This window comes from Bombus flavifrons, chromosome 5 (genome assembly GCF_040668555.2).
Source record: "Bombus flavifrons isolate JBK064 chromosome 5, iyBomFlav1_principal, whole genome shotgun sequence".
NCBI lineage: Eukaryota > Metazoa > Arthropoda > Insecta > Hymenoptera > Apidae > Bombus > Bombus flavifrons.
In genome coordinates this window covers 10,470,111-10,493,108 of record NC_138446.1, presented here as the reverse complement: position 1 = coordinate 10,493,108, position 22,998 = coordinate 10,470,111, and the positions used below count along the sequence as shown (strand labels likewise).

At 38.8% G+C, this 22,998-nt stretch overlaps 1 protein-coding gene across 6 annotated transcripts in view; it reads right to left on the bottom strand.

The window, feature by feature from the left end:
- The window catches only part of LOC138179851 (E3 ubiquitin-protein ligase MIB1-like), a 452,965-nt gene that overhangs the window by 308,129 nt on the left and 121,838 nt on the right, over positions 1–22,998 (bottom strand). The window contains exon 10 of one of the 6 annotated variants that reach the window (XM_069113032.1): positions 13,193–13,238. The exons of the other annotated variants lie outside the window; for them this stretch is intronic. Within the exon in view, the coding sequence (XP_068969133.1) occupies positions 13,193–13,238 (46 nt within the window). The remainder of the gene's footprint in view (positions 1–13,192; positions 13,239–22,998) is intronic. 6 annotated transcript variants of the gene reach the window in all.

Here is a 22,998-nt window from a genome sequence, read left to right as displayed (position 1 = left end):
TTCGAGATAAGGTTTCGAGGCTTGTTGGTGCAACCTGACCAACGTTAAACCCCAAATCCCTGCGCGACTATCCAAGTTGAGCCTTGCGGTGTTGTGGCGGCGCTCAGTCGTTCTCTCCGCAGGATCTATCTCGAGAAATCCACTGCTCCCCCTGCGTCTCCAGAAGCGTCGCAGTTAACTGCATACTGTTCAATGTGCATTCACCGCACTGACCACCTCAAGAGTATGCTGTCCCTAGGCTGGACCTCCTTCGAAGGAGGACTCGACGAATAGGGCCATTTACTTTGCTACTTGTGACTAGGTCTTTGGATCAGAGATGGGATGATCACGCCTCTGTGTGAAACGTTAGGTGAGCTTTTCATTTCAAAATACATGAGTCAATTGCTTCATTTAGGTTATTAGATTATACTGATTATACCGAGCTGAGAAATAGACTGACAACTCGTTATTTTGCATTATTAAGAATTTTTCTTTCTAGGAAATATTGATTAGTTCACTTGTTCATATCGATGCTAGAAATCTGGGTTGAACGTAGTTTGTTTAGTCTTGTTCCGTTCTTCCTCGTCGTCTTCGTATTCCTAATCTTACAGTCTCGAGGCTCGACGAATGTTCATATTTTTAGCCGTAACGGGAGCTAAGTTGGCCATTGTTTAAATATAGTTTTAAACAAGAAAATAGAGAAAGTAGAGATTTTTTCATAACGTCTCAGGCGCTTAGGCTCGTGCATTTATCATTCAAGAATAACTGAGTGAGATTAATTGCGAGGAAAAATATAATTATATTGTAAGATAATTCGTACTAAATTGAATTGTATTGAAGTACGTAGAAAATACAAAATCGAAATCAGAAGGGATGATAAAAACGAAGAAACACGTTAGAAACGGTAAAGTTTCAATGTATTGAAAAATTAAAGGCGAGTAGCTTTCGTTTGATCGAACTGTACACTATAGAAAAAGATATACCATTATTCGTAACAAATTCTTGGGAAACTGAAAACGTTCAGCTACTGCTCAGAATCGCATTACGTTCAACAGCAGAGCGGAAAGAACGGAAGCAAGAACATTTATAATCGGTTTCCGGTTAGCTAATGAGATCAAACGTTACGGTAGACCAGCCATTAATCACCTAAAGAAGAAACATCGATCACAGTCTACTTCCTCAATTACCATTGGACCAAATGAATTTCGCCAATCCTGGCGTATTAATTATTTTGTACTTTCGTCGGTTTAATTTCCTCGTTGATCGATTGTTAAATAATTTTTCGAAAGGATAGCGTGACGTTAATGGCGTCGAAAGTTCACGTAGTATTTTCTATACTGCACTTATTTTATGCAACATATTGCAATTTTATTATATCATACATTAATCGCGATTTTATAGTATTATACGAAGTTATTCATATTTCTTTATCAGTCTATCATATTACACACGGTGTAATTCGTCCCACTAAATCGATTGGAAGATGTTCACACGAAAGTAAAAGAAAAGATTCCGTTTTAGGTGGCAATTTATTTAATTTAAAGCCGATTTAGTGTGATATTGATTTAATTAAAAAATTTTATGAAAATCTGAAGAAACGATCTGAAGAATCAGATCGGCGAGCGAGCAAAAGATAAATTTAGAGGAGCTGACCACGAGATATCGAGGGTCTCGAAAGCAACCTGGCCGACTTTCGGTATCAGCCTCGAATCGCTTGGTCGCTGTGTCAGTGATTAATTAACCCATTATCATCGGACTGATTACGCGGCCAGTCGGTTCGTGCTTCGTCAACCTCGACGACGAAAGTCAACAATGCGGCCGCTTAAAGGGTCGCGTTCACAAAAGCTCTTGTCAACCTGCCACCGACGCGGTTCGACGATAGTTTTTACTGAGACCGCTTGTAAAAGGGTGAAAAATTACGGCTGTTTCCGGGCGTACCCAAACCACGACGCACGTTTGACCAAGATATCCACGAGACGTCGTTGTCGTGGAGGCCAGGAGAACGGCTGGTGGAATGTTTGACAGGCCACGAAGAGGAATGAAAGGGACGAAAAGACGGGAAGGGGAAAGCTGGCGGATACGTTTCTTCGCCGACGAACCGATAAATACGTACTTTCGCGTGATAAGCTAACAGGCGGACGTTCGGACGTGAATACACGTTGCACGTGGTTTTTTTACAGGCCAAGTGAAATTTTTACGGCGCTTGAAAGGTAACAAGATTACGTCAAATAGGTAGTTAAATTTGTAAATCGAAAAATGTATATCGCATTCTATTTATTGATTTTCGCGAATCATTTAAATGCAAGCGTAATTTGAGTACAAAAAGATTTATAAAAATTCAGGAACAAATGAAAGACTAATAAGTACACCATATATTTATAACTTATAAAGATTTTCCGTAATGATCAAAAATACAAAATAACAGCTATTTTAAACATTCTAAGGGCGTTAGGTAAAAGTTAATTTTTAATCAGATGGAAGCCGATTATCGATCAAACTGAAAGAAGTTTCTCAGAAAATGAAACAATTAAGAAATATTAAATTTTAATTATTCCGATTACGAACAATTGTTATAAACGATTAGAATTTCTCTTGGTTATCGGTAACCATAAAATTTAATTTTCGTTACCAGTAAGTGATATAAGTGACAGGAATTTTGTTTGGTTACCAATAACCATTATCGATGGCTGGAATTTTATTTTGTTCACCGATAACCATTATCGATAGCTGAAAAGCTTTCTGGGTTGCCACTAACTAATATCAGTGACTAAAGTTTGATCTGGCTACATTCAACTGTTTGTAATTGTTATTAACATTACTGATAATTAGTATTCATTGAGAACACAAGAAATCTCAATTAAAAGACTGATACATTTTACTAAGCAAACGGCATGAAAATATAAAGAATGGAATGTAGTATAATATTTCCATTAAATTTTTATTGTGTTAAATGTTTTGTTTTATATATTCCCATATCTCTTCTTTTACTTAATAAAATATACAAGTTTTGTGATTAATTTTTCTTTATGTCCTCGATGAATATGAACTAATCATAAGTAATATTAATAACAATCGACGATAACCAGGTGAAATGAGAAAAGATTTTTGCCATAATGACTACTGGTAATCAAAAAATGTTATCATTTACAACGGTTATTCATCGACAAACTTTTTTAATCGAACATACTAACATTCATACTATCACTTTTAACATCTATGTTATAACGGTTATGATGTCTGTCAAAAACTAACGTAAAGCCATAGACCACTCTATAAAGAGTTCTTTCCCTTTGCGTTTAATAAAAAAAAAATTATAGCAATAAGTTTCACCAAATAATAATAACACATCAATATTTTATAAACAATCTATATGAAACAATCGCAAAATTTTTAAGTACTCAACAACTAGTTAGAAGTGTAGCCTTAATAATGCGTTTTGATTTAAATCGATATCTCAATTGGATTCATAACGCTACAAAGTATAATAAACATATCTAAGTCTATAGAATTATGAATGGCGGCTAAAAGCCGCCTGATCTACATTTTTTCCAGGAAACGCGTGTGCTTGATTGTAACGATAGTAAAACGTCGTAGACGCTGTTTGTCACTAGCCAGCGCAATATTAACCAGGTTGTGATTGGTCAGTGACACGGTGCTAGTGACAGGTCCGAGTGCAGGAGAGAGACAGCGATAGAGGATTATTGAAAAATTCAGTTCTACTCGAACGACGATATCTTAGCAATGGAGAGTCGGATCGAAATGAAACAAAAAGCGTTTTACAGGGACAGGCGTACACTTTCCGATGATCCCAACCGAATTTCACGATCATCATTGGTTTTGCAACAGCAATTGTTTCAATTTTTACCAGTTTCGATAGATACGTATATAAGATTTATTGAAATAAGTGTGCACATTTCTTGAAGCACGTGTGATATTTTGAATCAACGCGTAATTACAACGTACAACTACGTGCATTTCGCAAATACTATTCGACAACGAGTGTTAAATTAAATACTTCGAGCTACAGATAAAATTTCAAAAGCAGCATAAGTGCTACACGAGAAATTGCGACCCTCCAAAAAAAAAAAAAAAAATAAATAATAGAAATAAAATGAAAAGTAAACATATAAAAAAGATAAATCGAAAGTGCCAATGTAAAAAATGTAACGAACATTGATCACAATAAAAGCGAATATCACTTAACATTTGGAGCAGATAAAAAGATTGGTATTCAGGGAGAACCGATGGAAAAAACTAAACTAAAACGAGGACGGAACGAGAGTGTTTGTCGCCGCAGGTTTTTACAGCCGATTATCGGGATCACCTTTATGAAATCAGCGAACGAGTTGGGCGATGGTGCGAGGCTGCCCCGGCCCGTAAACACCGTTCGATTAACGCCAATTCGCCAATTATTGCGCACACTGGCGCCGATTATCGGTCGAACGAACGCGTTTCAACATCGACTTCCGGTTTCACGGTGCGAGCAGATTTTTCGGGAATTGAGCCGTTCCGTGAGCGTCCTGTCGATATTTCGCCTGAATTACGGAAAGCCGTTCGCGAAACGACCGGATCGCGAAATGTTGCCGCAGAGATCGACGAAATTGCGAACGCGAGTGCGACGAACGCGAATCGGCAGATTGCGCGTCACCCGTTCCCCGTCCTCCAACCGACAAAGACTTTTTCAAATTTCGGATGATTTTAATTTTACCGGATTATATTTGTCGAGCAGCGGTTCGTTTTTTTTTTCGAAAATGTGATTAATCGCTACACGAACGCGTCAGATTGGTGGAAATTCATAATTTTCGTTCTTACGTGTACGCGTGATCATCCATCTTTTTCAGTTTGTACGATGGAATTGGTTTTTGGAAAATAGTGGTAAATTTAGTGGCGTACGTAACGTAAGTTGCGATGAAAGCTAATATCGTGGACTGTTTGGCTTCTTTATACGCATTTTCGTATTTTTCAAATAGTTTATACGATATTTGTTAGGTTGTCCGAAAAGTTTCTTTCGTTTCATAAGATGATAATAGATAAATAACAATTTTTGTTTTATATTATTCTATTGAACTAGATATGATCCATTTCGTTCTATTTCTGTTATTACGTTCGTGCATAACTCAGTAAACTAATATAAAACAAAAAACATTGTGCGTGTATTATTTCCTTATAAAACGAAAGAAACTTTTCGGACAACCTAATAAATGTAGAACGAGTGAAATCCGATTCAAATTGACTCGTGTTTAGTTACTTTTAATTCCGTGATTACTAGATGATTCCTGAAACGACGCGGTTAACTGCGTAATTTCTGTTATATTCTAGTTTTTCGACCAATGTCAGGAAATATAGTTACAGCGCAAAGAATTAATGACCTAATCGTAAATAAATTTCGTTTAGTTGATACATATGGAAATGTTAATAATTAAAACGATTTCAGAATGTAGAATTTAAAATCGAAATACCAAATCCAATGATAGTCACGATAACCTTTTGACTAGATGAGTAACAGTACGAGATTGACAGACTCGTTCAAATAGCGCTTACACAAGAGAGAGAGAGAGAGAGAGGAATGATTAACGATCAATGATGCTTGCAAATGACGGTGCTTACGGCTGGAGATGCCATTTAATGTTCCCAATGACCACTCAGTAAGGCAATTTAGGCCTACGTAGGATTATTAACACCACGACAACGCAAGATTCGTCATCTGGTCAAACGTTAAGTGAAACACATTTTCCACGAAGAGCGAATAAAGTGTCAATGATTACGTACAAGTGTGAAAATATTATACATCAAAGAATACGTTGTAACGTTTATTTTAGGCGTCAAAATAAATATTCCCAAAATATCGATCTAAACTTAATCAATTTGTAAGAAAATACTTGTGTTATAAACAAATGATATTTAATGAGAAACTAAATTTTAAATAACTGAAAAGCGATTTCTTTGTACTTGATATTTTACTTCATAGTCAAAGTAATACACGAAAATCAGAAAAAGAAAAATCAGAGTTCAACTATTTTTTCTTATTGAAGCAATTAATATCTGGGAATCACGTAGAGATCATCGATCAAGTACAATTTATAATAACGCTATTGATCTTTTAAATATAATAAATTGACGAATAAGGTCAAAATATTAGTTGGAATGATTAAAGATTTGTTTAACGACACTCGCTCTCTGTGATCGAATGAACTCGATACGTAAATGTGAATTCTGTAAATGAACTCGATTCTTATATCTCAGCAGTCGATTCACATTTGTCTGATCGCTGCATTTATACAAACCAAATTTAATTACTTTTCATAATCAGTAATTAACTACGCCAACAAATAATTAATTAATGAATTAATTAATAGCAAATTAATTAATAGCAATAATCAAACCAGTAATTAATCCCATACAAATTGCTAAACCGATGTTATTATCCCAACACTAGGAAATGAAGAAATTTCTTAAACCTTATAATTTATCCAAACATTTACAAACTCTGTATTCTACTAATTAACAGTGAGCAGAACGGGTTAATTGAACTATCGTCAATTGAATAATTTAATCGAATCGAAGGCAAACCAAGCACAAAACGATCCCTTAAAAGGCTGAAGTTGGAACTACATTATCGTGCTTAAACAATTTCAATAAGGGGCAATAAAATTATTTCTACACTGAGAATTTTTATACACGCAAAAAGCTTTCCGTGCACACGTATACGTACATATACATATACGTATACTTTCAAATCAATTTTTGAATAAATCTATTTCCACTGATTTCCTTTATCGACTAAACGAAGTGTCATATCAGAGACGAAAGTCGAAAGTTCTATGGAGAGATACAGTTTTGCCGAGTATAACCTGATAGTACAAAGACTGGAATATTCTCTCATTTATGATATTTTCTCTTACTGAACTTAAGGTACACGATATTTTCTCATTTTTTCGCTTTATACAGACAAATAGTGTCCACAGAGTACAAGGTTCATTATCCTGTGCGAAGAACGAGATTGAATTTCAAGATGTGAAATCCTGGCAGACTCGAACGCCTTATCCTGTTAGACAAAAAAAAAGAAAAAAGAAAAAGAACCGATTTAACCAAACCACGATCGCCACGGTGAGTCAGAGAATCAATCAAACCAGAGCCACCAGCTTCGGCCGGCAGAACAAGTTTATTAAACAACGAAATATGGAAATCATACGTCATTCGTGCAGCGCGATGATAATTATCAAGGATCATAAATCACGGGTAAACGATGTGAAACAGGATTAAAAAAAAAAGTGAATCGAGAGGCGCGTTCGCGAGTTAAGATTAAGAGAGTGTTCGGGCCGAAAGACAGAGCGAAGCTGAGCAAAGCGGAGCGAAGCAGAGCCGAGTAGATGAAACGGAGATCGATATTTCGAAGCGAATCCAGTTTCCTGCGCTCGAATCACGGCATCGTTAAACTGTCGGAAGAGGTTCTTGAAATGCGATAAATCACGGTTCATAGAAATCAGAGCCTTAGGAAACTCGCGTCCGCCCGCTGTCGCTATTCCATGATATCTGTCACCATTCGCGGAAACGTTTTAGGCTGCGGAAATTACCGGAAATCCCTCTCTTTTGATTTGGTCATGCCGCGCGCTCGATCAACCCGCGCCATCTACAAACTCTCCCCCGAATAATACGTCTGACGGATATGGCGTTAAAAAATATCTTTCCCCGGAGCAAGCGTAAACCGAGCTTCAAGATACTACTACGTTACCACGGAGAAACAAAGATTTTTCTGGATTCACTGCCATCCAGAACGTTGCCGATCAATATTGAAATTCTATGAATTTTAGAATTTCTATGAATTGAGGTGATCGTCGGTGAAGGTGCCCACAAGAAATACTCTTGATTTTCAACAATAACGTTTATTAAACTCTTAACAATTAACAACAAATAACGATTAACCACGATTAACAACGGTTAACGTTTAACAACGATTAATAGCAAGTAACGATTAACACTGAACTCTCAAGAGACAATAACCCGTTTCTCTAATCGTGTTGGCTTCGCTTAACCCTTCGCACTTCGCAGCTCGGGGCAGAATGAATCTTTTGGTTTAAAACCAAACAGATTCTTTCCTTCGTTGCCCCTCGATATCCCCACTACGCGCACGTTTATTAGAAGTCGGAATATTCGGCGAAAGAACCGTAGGGATATCGATGGTACATTAGGCCTGTCGGCCTTACGCTTCGAAAATATGGCGCTTTGTGTCGCGAAGCCGTTGGAAATTTCCGTGGTCGAGTGCCGCCACAGAACGAACAGTATGTACCAATAGAATTTGTGCTAATAGTAGTATTTTTTTTTATTTATTTATTTAATATTTCACATTCACAATTTGTCCAATTTGGACATTTGGTAGAATTTTTTAGCTGTTTGATTATCACGTGGTATCAAATGATGGTACCAGCGGGGTACCATCTTCGTGCTTGTTAGGTTATATCCTTTATGACGTACTAATAGTAGTTGTGATTTTTGTTACTACAGTGGCGAGCAAAAGAACAATCAACAAAAGACAAATCAGGGAAAACTACTTTAGCCATTGGTTTTGTAAATTCCACGATAGAACGTCTTCGATTGCAGCCATAACAATTGCTTGTTCCTCAGTCGGGAATAACACGTTTCGCGTAAGAGTCTCCGTTGAATTTGTTGATTCGTTCAACTGAAAACTTCGTGTGTTTTGCGCTATCCACGGATGAAGCTGCTGTTCATTCAAACAAGTATATCGCGACAAACAATTGCGCGGAAAACCACACAAGCTGTAACGGAACGATGCTCAGTTTACACGTCCGACTCGCTCGATGGCCTCACGAGACTCCTAGCGAGTATTATATTATAGGTATTTTATATATATTTGTATTCAACGGATATTTTAGCTACAGCTGAATTATTAGCCGATATGAAACGTGACAACACAAAATTTAACTCTATCCTATTTGTACGAGTTATCCCGGATACGCTAGTAGCTAGGAAGATACGTGATCAAACGATTGGAAGCTGAGCTGGTTATACGTAAATTTCTCTTTATTTAAATACCGATAAATGTCATCTAGTGAAAAAAGAGCATTCTAAAAAAAATTGAACTTTAAAAGATGAAAAATCTCGCAAAACAAATACAAAGAAACGCGAGTCGAAAAACAAACTGCGAAATAGCAAACTCATTTTTCATTAAAAAGCTCCTCCCTAAAAATACGCTGAAATTATTTCACAAATACCATCGTGGAATTAAACAATTGGAAACCTTCAAAGACATAGCATTGAAACGTACCATTATCTAAATTATCCAGATCTTTAACGATCGATAATCATCTCTTCTATAATTTATGTAATTCAAATCTCTTAAAAAAAAAAATCATCGGTCTGTTTAAACGTAACGTAAATGAAAAACTAACGTCGATTCACGAACGAACGAAAAATTCTCTAAATGTAACGTAAATGGAAAACTAACGTCGATTCGCGAACGAATCAGGGATTACGCTAAAACGAAGCTGAAAGGACTGGGTGGCATACGGGCCGGGAAAAAACCGTTGTCAAAACGAGAGCTCTTTGTCAAAGTCGTGGCGCGATAGGATTGCAGGAGGAAAGCGAACGATTCCCAAAACGGTGGCTGAAAAATACCTAACGATCCATAGAGGGTCCACGAGCGGCCATATCGTTGCCACGACCGCAGGAAATCCCACGCGGTGCCATACGGTCGCATCCACCTCGCATTTCCGTTTTGCATTTCAAATTCCCGTCGGGTTACGCTTACGCGGTCGTAAGCGTGTAACTCGGAGACGATTGCGTTCATCGATCTCGGACAGTTTCCATTTGATATCATCCCAAATACTACGCGTACAAGCGTCTCGCGTCCTCCTTTTACTATTTTCTCCAGGCTGAAAAGCCGACTTAAATATATGACACTCCAAGGTATCGTGAAAAATTTTCTTCCAGAAAATCAACTATCCTAGCTTGGATTCCGGTTCGATTCGATTCTACGGTATCGTCGATGAGATTCGACTGCGGTCGTTTGATCGATTAGCTCAAGTTGCGTTTCATTTTGGATTTACGTGGCTAGAGAAATTGAATAATTGTCATCGATGGTAAAATAAAAAGTTTTATATGAATATAGTGAATATAATGAAGATCAGAGGGCAGTATACGTTTGTTGAATTTCGTTAAATTAATAATAATTATGTTATTAAAAATGATATATATCGAAAGATACCTGTTAGATCGGAAGATGTACATTTCTTAAAAATAACTGCTAAATTGACCAAATCAAAAAAGGGGATGAAAAATCTCGTGTTAAGGACGCAAGCCAAGTGAAAAGGTAGGCCTTAGGTAATATAGGACTGAAACGCAACGTACAGTATTCTAAAACCGCTTTCCTATCAAGAACAGAGAATGTGGCTTATCGTTAGATTGCGGATTTTCATGCATTTATAGGAAGTTTGAAGACACGAGTAAGTACAAAATCCACCAATGTACAAAAATCTATGAAACATCCAAAATAAAATACTCTTTGTAATATTCGGTAGATGTAAGAAATTCTATACGTACGATATCAATTTACATAAAAATTCTCAATCTTCTCATCCGTGTGTTCCACCTGTAATCTTCAAGTACAAACTTACGTTAATTCGACGAATTATCTTACGAAGACAAAAGAAAAATCAGCATCACTAATAGGACCGTTAACCGCAGTCCATCAGAACTAACCGCTAAAAGCATCCTCGGGCGAGAACCAACGATTCCCTAAATCTACAGATGTTGAACGACGTCTCGTCAAAGATCGGACAAGCATCGTTCCGAGGGCCGTTTCCACGCGATTAGGCAAAGCAACACTGGTTCCATCCGACGATACTCCAGCGGGGGGAAAGGACGCTAGATGGTGGACGATAAGCGAGACAACAGAAGCGGGAGGGACGAGGGTCAAAGAAGAGGACGCGAGAGGGTTGAGTGGGGCCAAAAGGCGGTTTGCGGTGGGATGCGGGAAGCGGCAATGAATTAATCGCCGTGAACAGTGCAAGCTCGGTCCAACCCCAACCAAAATCCCGTGCTGGCCCTGTGCACCCTTTCCCCATTGCATCGTCCCGTAAAGCCTCCCTAAAATCCCTAATGCCGGCGACCGCAGCCACCGCCCTCCAACTCGCTCGTTTCGCTTCTACCATCAACGATCGTGCGCTATCTATGACGCCGTATTAACCGAGAAGAAACGCTGTCGTCCATCGTTGCTCGAATTTTTAATTTCACAGTGAACTGTCGCGGTCTGGCCAGCGTTTCTGCCTATTTGATTCATCGTCGAACAAAGATGCTTTAAGATCGTTATTCGGAGGTGTGGCTGATTTCCAGGAAAGCATTCGAGCAGTCATTAAGTGGAAATTGAGGCTCTACGGCTGTCGCTGCGTTTCGCTTTAATCCTGATGCGATTTTTCAATTTTTCTATTTCGATCTTGCTCACGTTTTATCGAATAGAAAGTAATCGCAATGTTCCGAGAGAATGCTTAATATAAGGTTGAATGTTTTCATATTTTTTGAAATCCGAGATATCTTTCGACCTATGAAAAATAAAGCAGAGCTAACGATTGCTTTTGCGTTCACCGAATCCAGGAACATGTACCGCTGCTTGCAAGTAGACTGCCGACGTTTCTGCAATTTTACGTTTCTACGACGTAATGTAATTAAAGAGACGGAGGAACTTATACGTTCGTTTCATCCGCTGAATGTCATAATCGATGATAAGTCTGGATGTTTTAAAGAGGAATACGAAAGGAGAATGGATGTTCGCAAAGTGGAATAAAACGTAGACAACTTACTACTTCGCAAGTAATAAAAAGGACAGCAATATCAATGTTGCATAATTCAGTCGGTGACTTTATCTGACAAATGCGACGGGTCTTTAGCGCAAATCGTTTAAAATGCATCAGGTAAAAGGGACTGAGAAAGTTTTTCACGTGAAATAACGAGGATATAAGAGATTTTCATTGGCTTGAAGCATCGATCCATCAATCAAGCTTATTGAAGCCGAGAGTTGAATAGTAATTCAGGATTTCGTGTGACAAGCGATGTAAGTCCATCGCTAAGTCCGCTATTAAGTCTATCGAGATGCTAAGGTGTAGATGAATGTTATCGAACACTTTAAATGCATTTTTACTGTGCAACTCTTGTATCATAACAGGGAATCAACTCAAAAAAACATCTTTCCTTTATTTTTTTTCTTTTAGAAAATAAAGGTACAGGACACTGATCAAAATTGTTTCTGAAAATAGAACTTTAGTAGCTTTTGCGGTGTATTAATTAAAAAATTTGTTATTGCACAAAACTAAAAAATTAAAAATAAGCTTATTGTTAATTCAAAATTATTCGCCAGCTTGAAAATAGGTTACTATTAATGTCCATTGATTAAAAATGTATGAAACACATTTTGCTTTAAAAATCTCAACATTTTCTCTTTAAAAGGAATAAAAGGGGTATTATTTACTACATAGCATAGCCATTCTATTTATGAAAAATACGTCCCTCTTTTAAAGAGAAAAAGTAATATTTGTTCTTTAAAAATTGAAATATATTTTCTTTAGAAGGGAACAAAAGGGACTATTGTAACGTACAAAAAATAGCAGTTTTACTACCCTACAACATATCCTTTGGAAAATTGTTTTAATAATACCCAATTATCAAACTTTTAGCCGGGAAAATAATTATGTAAAATTTCAAGTGATTTTACGTCTTTTCGTGGCGGCAGCAGGCACGCGTGAAACGTTTGCAAACAGCCCATAGTGTTTAACCATCAACTATTTCACGGTAATTTTCTCATTACTTTGTGAAAGGGTAATGAACAAATGCCTCGTGATTTAATACAGAAATCATTGATACTACTATCCAATGTGATATTATAGCAACTTTTTCCCGCGCTAATTTAATTTGCTAACGAGTCTGTCTAACTCGAATCTAAAATTTATCAATCGAATCTAAAATGATTAACGTTACTATCTTCGAAAGTTTATTTGAAGCAGATCAACTTTAAAATTACCCAAAGTTCGAAGTGAAAATCAATCTGAAATTGCAACGGTAATTGTAATTTGATTATACTCGTCGTTGCACTCACAAAGTAATTTAATATATCCATCTTCTACGAATTTGTTCTCTAATACGTACTGCCTCTCTCCGTAGTTGAACGCTATACACGATGCATATTATATGTCAAGTAAATACGTACCAACACCGAAGAGCAACCAACGAGAAGCGAAATTTCGGGGACATACCTGCAACAGAATAAAGAAAAGAAGCTACGTTAGAATAGTGTGCTGCGTCTTGGTCGTATCGATAAGACTAAATCCTTTAGTCTATTTCCAACGAAATCCCCGCGTAGTGGCGATTCTACAAGGAAAGGAGTCTTGTCTTTAATCCAATCTGCAATCGTATTTCAGATGCAGCCGGATGCTTTCGTTCGTCCTATCGCGGAAACAGCAATCGACATCAGGACTCTGTCGGTATTTCCATCGTTGCAAAGCCGGGCAATCTGGCCGAAACAAGCTCGCTGTTCCCAATGCGGCTCCGTTTCACCTCAAAATAATGTAAAGCTCAATTTAAGCCCGGGCCATTGCCAAACTTCCAACCTTAAGCGACGAGGATCGAACCAATGTTTTTCGGATCACGACTTCCTCGACTTTAGCCTCTCTCTATACCCGTCTAATTTTCTTTTCTTCGCATCTGCCCGACTTCTTTCTTTTCTTCCGAACTTTCACGGAAAGGAACCTTAAGTGCATTTTTTTGTCGCGACTCGCGCGTGATGAGATAGAAGGTAATCAGGTTTTATCACACTGCCACGTTAATGTCAACGTATTGGAACGACACTTGAATATTCCTCGAACATACTTGTTTTGAAATTTTCAAGAAGGAATCTGTATGAATTGCTTTTCGAGTCTAGATAAATAGATATCGACGTTTAATACCGCGTAATCATGAAATTACAAACATTACGTAATTATTAGTGACGAGATTAAGTTTCGTATTTAGGAATGTAAACTGTATAATATACAGGGTGGTTGGTAACTGGTGGTACAAGCGGAAAGGGGGTGATTCTACGCGAAAATAGAAGTCGAAAATATAGAATAAAAATTTTTTTTTAATTTTTCCATCGAGACAACGATCTACAGTGAGATCCGTTATAACGAGACGCGATAAAGTGCACGCGTACCGAGCGAAAATTCAAAGTCGATTTTCTCGAAAACAAAGCCTCAAACGAAAAATTTTTATTCTATATTTTCGACTTCTTTTTTCGCGTAGAATCACCCCCTTTCCGCTTGTACCACCAGTTACCAACCACCCTGTATAACGGTTAATTGTAGTAATTTTCATACGATAACATTGTACGTTTCTCTACATTCGCTTTCTACCAACAAAGACCGAATTTCATGTTACCTGATTCAGCAAGTTAACGAAAATCTATTTCTAATACTTAAAATTACAATAAATAAATAATAGTAAAATTACATAAATCTCTAACCATGCGACAATCAATTTTTATTACAAAACTTGTGTTTTGACATTGCATCAAAGATTTGCCTAACATTCTTTCTATAATCGTTAAAGGAATCAAATTACTTATAGCACTGTGCAACCAATTTCTTCCAAACTATGCAATCTCTTCCTAGTATTTCTGATTCGCCTAATAAATTAACGAAATACTAAAACAACGAAGCTCCGTATTTCTTCACCGCCAACATGAATTGTAAAAAAATCCACAACTAAACGAATCGTCAAGAAAGAACGAAACTGGGCGTAATTATTACGAAAGTTTCTGGCCATCGTTTAATCGACGAGGAAACGTTAGAGAAGCATAGCTCGAAGCTTTCGACGAGTACGACAGAGGCTCGAGCATCGGAAAAAGATTGCAAGTCTTTCTCCTTGAAACGACGCGCGTAGGTAACATGGACTCGACCTATTTCGTGTCCATTCAAGCTACATCGAGCGTCTGTCTCGTTTCTCCTTGCCACGAATGCCCCGTCGCAGGTGAATGCATGCAAGGCTGCACCTCGCTATCTGCTATCTCCTATCAGCTATCTACTCCACTTGCATACTGGATTTAGAATAGTCGGATATGGCAAGGATCGAGGTTAAACACTTATTTCTAGAGCCACTTCCTCGCGCACGTCCTAGATCCATCCGCGATGTTATATTTTCGCCGGTTTCCTAAATCGTACGAGCTCGTGTTCCTTCGCTTGCAACGTCGTTGAAACACCACGCGAATCACAACCGACGCGTTCAAATATTTTGTATGTACTAGCTAAGAGGTGAGAATTATTCAGCTTTAGATTATCCAGAATGATGGAATCTCGTGCGATGAATTTCCAACACTTGTACTTGCGCTCTCATCGCTCTGACACGTGTAAATATTAGCTTATTTCTCATTAATTTAATCGTACAGAATACATCCAGTTGTACGAATCTTCCGTACGATTTTATCGTGTTGTCTAAAGAAAATTTACAAAACACATTTTATCCCTGTGAGATGGTCTTCTTTCGATTACCCGCATTCATCGTCTGATATGTTTCCGTAAATACTGTTAGAAAAGAAACGCGACTCGTACTACATATTTTATCTCGTTGAATTTTTTCTTAATAATTTGATTGAATTACCAAAAGATGATGAAAACTTATGTTTCGATTCTAACGAAATAACTGGTAAAGTAACATAAATCAAAGAGTAAACAGAAGATTCAAGTTGATGCGATAAACGAAATATCATGAGAGAGAAAAAGTGGCCAACATTTATCCTAATGGACAAAAGGAAAATTAATTCCTTTCTCCCTTTCTTTTATTTCTTCGAATTATCGAACACGTGATGTTCCCAAAAGGCAATGGAAAAAGCATCGAGAAGAAAGCCATTAGGAAAACAATTATAACACCTCTGCCAATCTATCAAACCAAGTAATCGTGGCTTAAGTCCCACTGACCTCTTCACGCGTTCCATCAACGTCCAAACGACGAAATTGCTATTTTCTCATCGACTCGATCAGAAAGCAGAAAAACCTGCTCACGTACGAAAATAGAAGATCAGAAATCCTTTTCGAAACAAACGTCACGCCAATATCGACATTTCCCTTTGACCCTTTCCTCTTTCCACGTATTTTTCATCACCAAATTCTACCTATTCTACGTCGATGTACGTATATTAATCGTCGTATAATTTGCAAGAAACAAACGTGCAAGTATATTTAACGTATCTTATCAAATCGAAAAATTCCACTATAATTATAGCACAGATAATTTATTTTATTACCTGTACCCTTTAAACGAAACCGTTTGATCAAAAGATAGTTTCCTATCTAAACGAGTAGAATAAAGAAGTAATTGCTACTGAAATAAACTTCCACGATTTTTGTACGCCGATACTTGTTCACGACGAAGATTTTAGATTAAACTTTATCTTTGGGAAAGAAATACGTGCAAAATTAAAAGTTAAACGTATAACAAGAAACTGACCTTTGACCCACCCAATGTATGCTAAAATAAAGATGAGAATCGTAAGAATAATTTCATCGTTACCCATAAACGATATTATTCACACAATACGTAACATAATCGTATACACGGTACATATCAGGCCTGTAAGTATGAAACCGGAATTTGCCTATAGATGGCCCTATCTGATAATGTAGTTATCACTAAACTGCGTCATTGATGCCAAAAGTCTTTGTTGACATCTCACAAATATTTTCGTCTCGGAACAATACAAGTTTCATACAACAGCATAGTTTGTAATAGCGTTGAACAGGTCAAATTCTGTGCCTGGAAACTACGATTTGCGGACAGCATTGATTTTCTGTTACCATTTGAAGAAAACTGCTGCAGAATCGCATCGGATGCTTGTCGAAGCTTACGGTGAGCATGCTCTTGGTAAATCACGGTGCTTTGAGTGGTTTAAAAAATTCAGAAGTGGCAATTTTGACGCGAGGAACGAAGAACGTGGAAGACCACCGAAAAAGACCACCGAGCTGTTAAAACCTGGCGAAACCGTTAATACCGAGCGCTACCAACAACAAATGATCGATTTGAATCAAGCTTTGCGTGAAAAACGACCAAAATATCAAAAAAGGCAACACAAAGCAATTTTGCTTCCTGATAATGCACCATCGCATACAGCAAAACCGGTCAAGGAAACGATCGAAGCGTTCAGTTGGGAAATACTTTCGCACGCGGCTTACTCGCCAGACTTGACTCCGTCCGATTATTATTTATTTGCATCGATGGGACACGCACTTTCTGACCAGCACTTCGCTTCTTACGAAAATGTACGAAAATGGCTCGATGACTGGTTTGCATCGAAAGAGCGACAGTTTTTTTGGCGTGGCATCCACCAATTGCCAGACAGGTGGGAAAAATGTATAGCTAGCGATGGACAATACTTCGAATAAAATATTTTTAATCATTTTCATACAATAAACGTGTATTTTCTATACAAAAATTCCGGTTTCATATTTACATACCTGGTAGAGCGCAAAGTAAAACTAAACTGTTAGTCAACCACGGGCAAAGCGCACGCAGTTAATATTATTCGAAAAATATTTGTCAATCGCGCCTCGAAGACAACAAGCCGTGTTCACATGGTGAAACATTTAAATAAACCGCACGCAAACTGCAAAAGATGTCGCGTATTCTGGATGTTGCGCGATTTATATGTAAATTAGCTGGTTAGTTCTGCGCGCCATTTCGAGGTAATTTGGACGATCGCGCGCGATCAAATTGCCGGACGTACAGAACTCGTAATTGCACAAATCCAGACTCGTTAACTGTGTACACATGCCAATACACGAGGCATATTCGTTAAAATGTGGCTGCACATGCACCACCCATCATGACCCGCCACCTGATGAAACTTTTTTAAACAATTTATTGGTATACGCAGCTGCAACGTCACCGATGCAATTTCCCGCCGTCTAATTACGGATTTTGATAATAATCCAATGTTAATTCTGCTTACCGCGAAAGCACGCCCGATCGAAGTTTTATTGCATTTTCGCTGCTAATTTCGTGCGCTGCGTGTTGCGAGAACGTCCAAATTCGATCGTTACAAGCTATGAAGCTAACGAGTTGAAATTCGTCATTTTTACGTAGCATCATATCTTCCTTCCAATATCTCCCCCTCCCCTTTCTTCTTGGGTATTTTTATTTAAAATTTAGCGGCAACTTAAAAACGTTATTAAAATCCAAGAATAAACTTTGACACGTGATGAATTTTTATCGTGCCATTTAGTAACGAAACTCTCGTTTAACTCATTATGCGTTTGTTGCAATAATAAAGTGTGGTTATAAAAATATTCGCTAAAATTACCACTAAACTCTGTTAATTCATTCTTGACACGAGAACGACGAAACTAGCTGATTATCATAACCTAATTTATTGTTATCAGATTCACTGTAGAAAAATAAATATTATTAGCATCCAGCTTCCAATTAACAACACGAATTCCTCCCAACGTGGGTGTATCTAATTTTCCTCGCGATGGACGTTTATCAAACACGATGTAAAGTATAATGCGGCCATTAAGCTACGAATTCTTCTGCATTTATGCAAAAATTTAAAAATACATACATACATACGAACGTGTATAAAATATCCAAAGTAGAGAACTTTTGATACTCATAGTCTACAAGCAACCAAACACGATTCCAAATTCGTTGCATGAAAATACCATAAAAATATTCCCATGAGAATTCGCAATCTAGTTATCATATTGTATCGCGTAATTTTCTTCGCCAGATAGCAATAAGGGAAACAAAAGTGCCGGAATTCTTAGGATCTTTTCGAAAAAGCTCGCGACAAACAGCATTTTCGTTTCGAAAGTAGTCAACAAGCTGTATTGTTCGCCGTTTGCAAACGAGGCCATACGTAAACCAGACGAAGAGCAAGCTGAGAACAGAAGCGAAGCGAGAAGGAAGAAAGGGAGGGAGGAAGAGGAAAAGTAAGTTTCGAGGAAGCAGCGTGCGGAACTGCCGGCTGTACTGTCGTCTCCTAAGTTCCCCTGTTGTCCTTTGCCCCTTTCCTTCCCTTACAGGGTTTCTGCCGCTGCAAGTCTCGGCAAGTTTCGCGAAATGGAAGTTCGGTAAGCCAGCCGCCTTCGTGACGATACCCACGACAGTTCGTGAGAGGTTCTGACGTTCGAAGCACGTGGATAAACATCGCGCGATTCCGCAAGAACTCGCGGATCGGTAACGACATACCGACTAAACGACTCTCGACGTCACGTCAGATCTGCCAACAAAATCGACAAATATCGATGGAAACTGGATAACGCGCACGGTACACGTTGGATACAAAGAACTTGCGAATGTAGTTGCATGACGTCGTCACGCAATTACAGAAACTGTTCGAGCCATTTGCGAGGCTAATTTTATAATTGACGCGTTCCATTTACCATTTCGAAACTGAAGAAAAATAAAGTTGTATCATTTTCTTTGCAACGTCTCTGTTTTCCTTCGCTCAATGTGCAATGCTTGATCGTTATCGCGTAACAGTTTATATGACGTAACTTCGGCAATTGGTAGACGATAGAAAACACGGGAAACTATAAAAAATATTACGCAGAGAAAACATGTGCGAGATATATGTACCTACGCTGCACATACATGTACATCATACGCACACGCCAATTAAATTCTGGAATTTTTATACAGCATTTAATCGAAGTAAATTTCGATCGAAGTAGATATCCTGAAACGTGGTTATTTTTATAGATGGTAGCTTTCCATTCCATAGTGTCAATTCGGAAATCTTCACAGCCTTCTAAAACGACTTTGGTAGAAAAGTACAGGCGTGTATCGATAGTCGAGAATATTTGCATACTTAAATAAATTCGTAATTTCGTTATACGTCGTTGCTGTGTTTCATCCTTTTCAGTAAAATCACGCGTGAAATACAGTGCAACAGAATTTATTTCTGAGTTTTAAGTAAATTCGAAACACGCGAGATATATTACTAATACAAACGAACAAATGGCAACATGAACACAGTGCAATAGAAAGCAAGCGTACCGTGCACCAGTTGGATTTGCCAGGTCGATTCGGCGGTACATTTCGACATAGAATGCGAGCAACGCGATCACTCAAACGGTTAATTCACCTTTTCACGTTACACAAGGCAGCTAGCGTGTTTGCAACGAAATCCATCTAGCCGTAACATCTCGACGAGCCTCGAAGGAACACAGAGACCATACACCGGTGAAGACGAAACGGCCAAAATTTCTCTACTTTTCCGCGACTCTCGTCGCCGTAGCGAACAATAAACCCATCAAGCGAAGCTGAAGCAGTTTCCACGAGAGACGCGCGCGCTACTTCGCACAAAAGGAGAGCCGTGACCGCGCGGAAACAGAATCCTCTCCGCGTGTTCAACTTTACACCAGTCGTACTACCGCTTTCTGCTTGCGGTTTCGTCGAGTTTCTCGCGTCAACGACCACGCGACTCGCATTCGAAATACCAAGAAGGAACTAGCCAACATCCAGCGAATGTACGAAGAGAAACGGGGAAAAAAGAAGAAGAGAAGGACGCGAAGGATAAGACAGAGAACGCGACAGGAAGTCGAGGGCAGAAAGCATTCCATGTGCTTTTCCATGGGACGTACACTAACTCTCAAAAATACTCTAACGCTTGTTTATTTTCCACAAGATGTGTTTCAGCCCTTTAAACGCGGCTCTCGTTAATCAACGATGTTGAAATTTTAATCGAGTTTGAAGCGTGGTAGTCGTTTATTGTTGGATCTATTTGAAGATTATACGCGAACAAAATATATGCATTGTATATTTGCATCGGGGAGAGCTACAAAACGAGTATCACGCAAGAAGGAAGCTTTCGATCGAGCTTTCGAATACGAATTGGTTACAAATTTTATCAATATGAACGTTATAGCGGCAAGTAAAATTTCCAAATGTTCCGTATAACACGAAGAATATGAACGTAAAAATGTTCAACAGTAAGCGTAAATACGTTGGCGAACCACTGCAAATAATAATTACTCGCGAATAACGCACAATACCGGTGAGTGTTTGCGCGATGCAGTTCCCCCGGCAAATACTAATAAATAGTATTAATTTATAACGTATGATAGTCACCTCTTCGTACGTAGGTCCCGATAAATCCTATCAATTTCCAAATACCATTATTTGGAAAGCGATACGTACATTAATATTGCCAAATATGTACCAGAGATTTAAAAAACGGTACCAAGCTAAGAGCTACGCGACCTGCAGTCCAGTTATACAGTTCGTTTCGTCGATTAGACATTTCTACGGCTGGAACCTGAAATATACGATTTTCTACGACTTACCTATACTAATTCATGACTAATTTCTACGTCTCGGTAAAATTCTCGTGGTCGTTACGAATCAACCAAAGCGTCCGCTGATACTTGTGAACGATATTGTACGCTGGATATGTTCGTGTCATACTCGCGGCACGGAGTTGAACAACTTTCGTGTAAGATGGCGGCGCGGAAGTGAGAAGGCGGCTAGAAGAAACGAGAAAGAAGTGGAGCCGAGGGAAAAGAAGTCGGCGCGGGGAAAAATGAGACAAGAAGCTCTTCCGGGGAAGTAGTTCCGTGAAAACAGAAAACTGGCGCGCGTAGACGTCGCCGAGCTTAGCGAGACGCCGCGATGTTTTGCCAGGATTCGGCCAGAGAAACGTGCACGCGAGTGCGGAGCGAGGAAACCGCGCGACGACGACAAGTTTCTGCAAAGAGGAAGCGAGCCACAAGCCATTGTGCGCTTGGCCGCGGGTCCGCCATGCGTACGAATTCGCGAAGAAAGCATTCTCTGTTTGGAACTGATTGTTGGTCGCGGACGATTCTTCGCGACCAGACCCGTTTACGCGGCAAAAAAAAACTTGATGGGGACAAATGGAAGCGACATGACTTCCGACGGAATCGACAAATTCCACGTAACTCCAGTTCCGGCAATGTCTACTCACTTGGATTCTATGTGTATCTCACTGGATTTTCTGCTTTCCTTTCTTCCGCTTCTTCTTCGTTTGTTCGTTGCTAGGGATTCAGCGAAATGTAACTCTTTCTGCCGTGGTGGAAACGCGAATGCTGACTTTACTTTAGGAGTAACGAACTTTTTGATCGAATCGATGCATCAGTTTTGCAGCCTTGAGGAAAGCAGGAGCGATCGTATTTGAATGGCCGCTATGTCCGCGTATTAAAATTTTGCAATATTTTGCAAACGATTTTAAGTTAATGTTCTAGTCTTTTAATATCTTATACGCCTCCTTTAGGTAGCTTGGCATGTCCGCTCTTTTGTAGAAGCTGCTGAATAATATTTCAATTTGTTCAGCCTGCGTAATAATATCAAAAACAAAATAAACGTCAATAAATGTCAAAGAAAACTCGGCGCACGAACGACGATGCGATTCGCACAATATGCCGATATGTCAGACAGAACTGAAATACAAAACGCTACGAAGTTTGGATATAAAATCATCATAAATGACCATTTCTACCTCGATTTTACGATAAACCGTTCTAGAACTGTACGCTCGAAGCAAAACGGGACCAATTGAGAAGAGAGAGCAGCAAAGAAACCGATTGAATTCCGAAAAAACCAAGAGGCATATTCGCGTAACGAAGGGAGTTCGGTCGGGAAAGAGAGCTGTTAAAAAAATTTTTTTAAATTAAAACCTAGGAGAAGAAGCAGAACAAAAAAAAAGAGGAAAGGAGGGGGGGGAGAGAGGAAAGAAAAAGCGGGAAATCTCCCCGAGGGTTCCGTGAAATTGAGAGGAATCGAAGGTATATTTTCACAGACGATAAACTCGCGGCGAAATTTATTTGCGATTCTCGACGCTGCTCCACGCTCCATTAAATATTCTTGACTCGGGCCCGGCGTGTGCAACTCCGTGTATCTGAGAGATAAGCCCTGGGAATATTATACTTTTCCTCCGGCGAGAAACGCGGGTAACCGAATCAGCAGCAACGATTTTATTGGGGCATAATGCCGCTACACGCTCGCAATAACTGTAAACCACGAATTGGT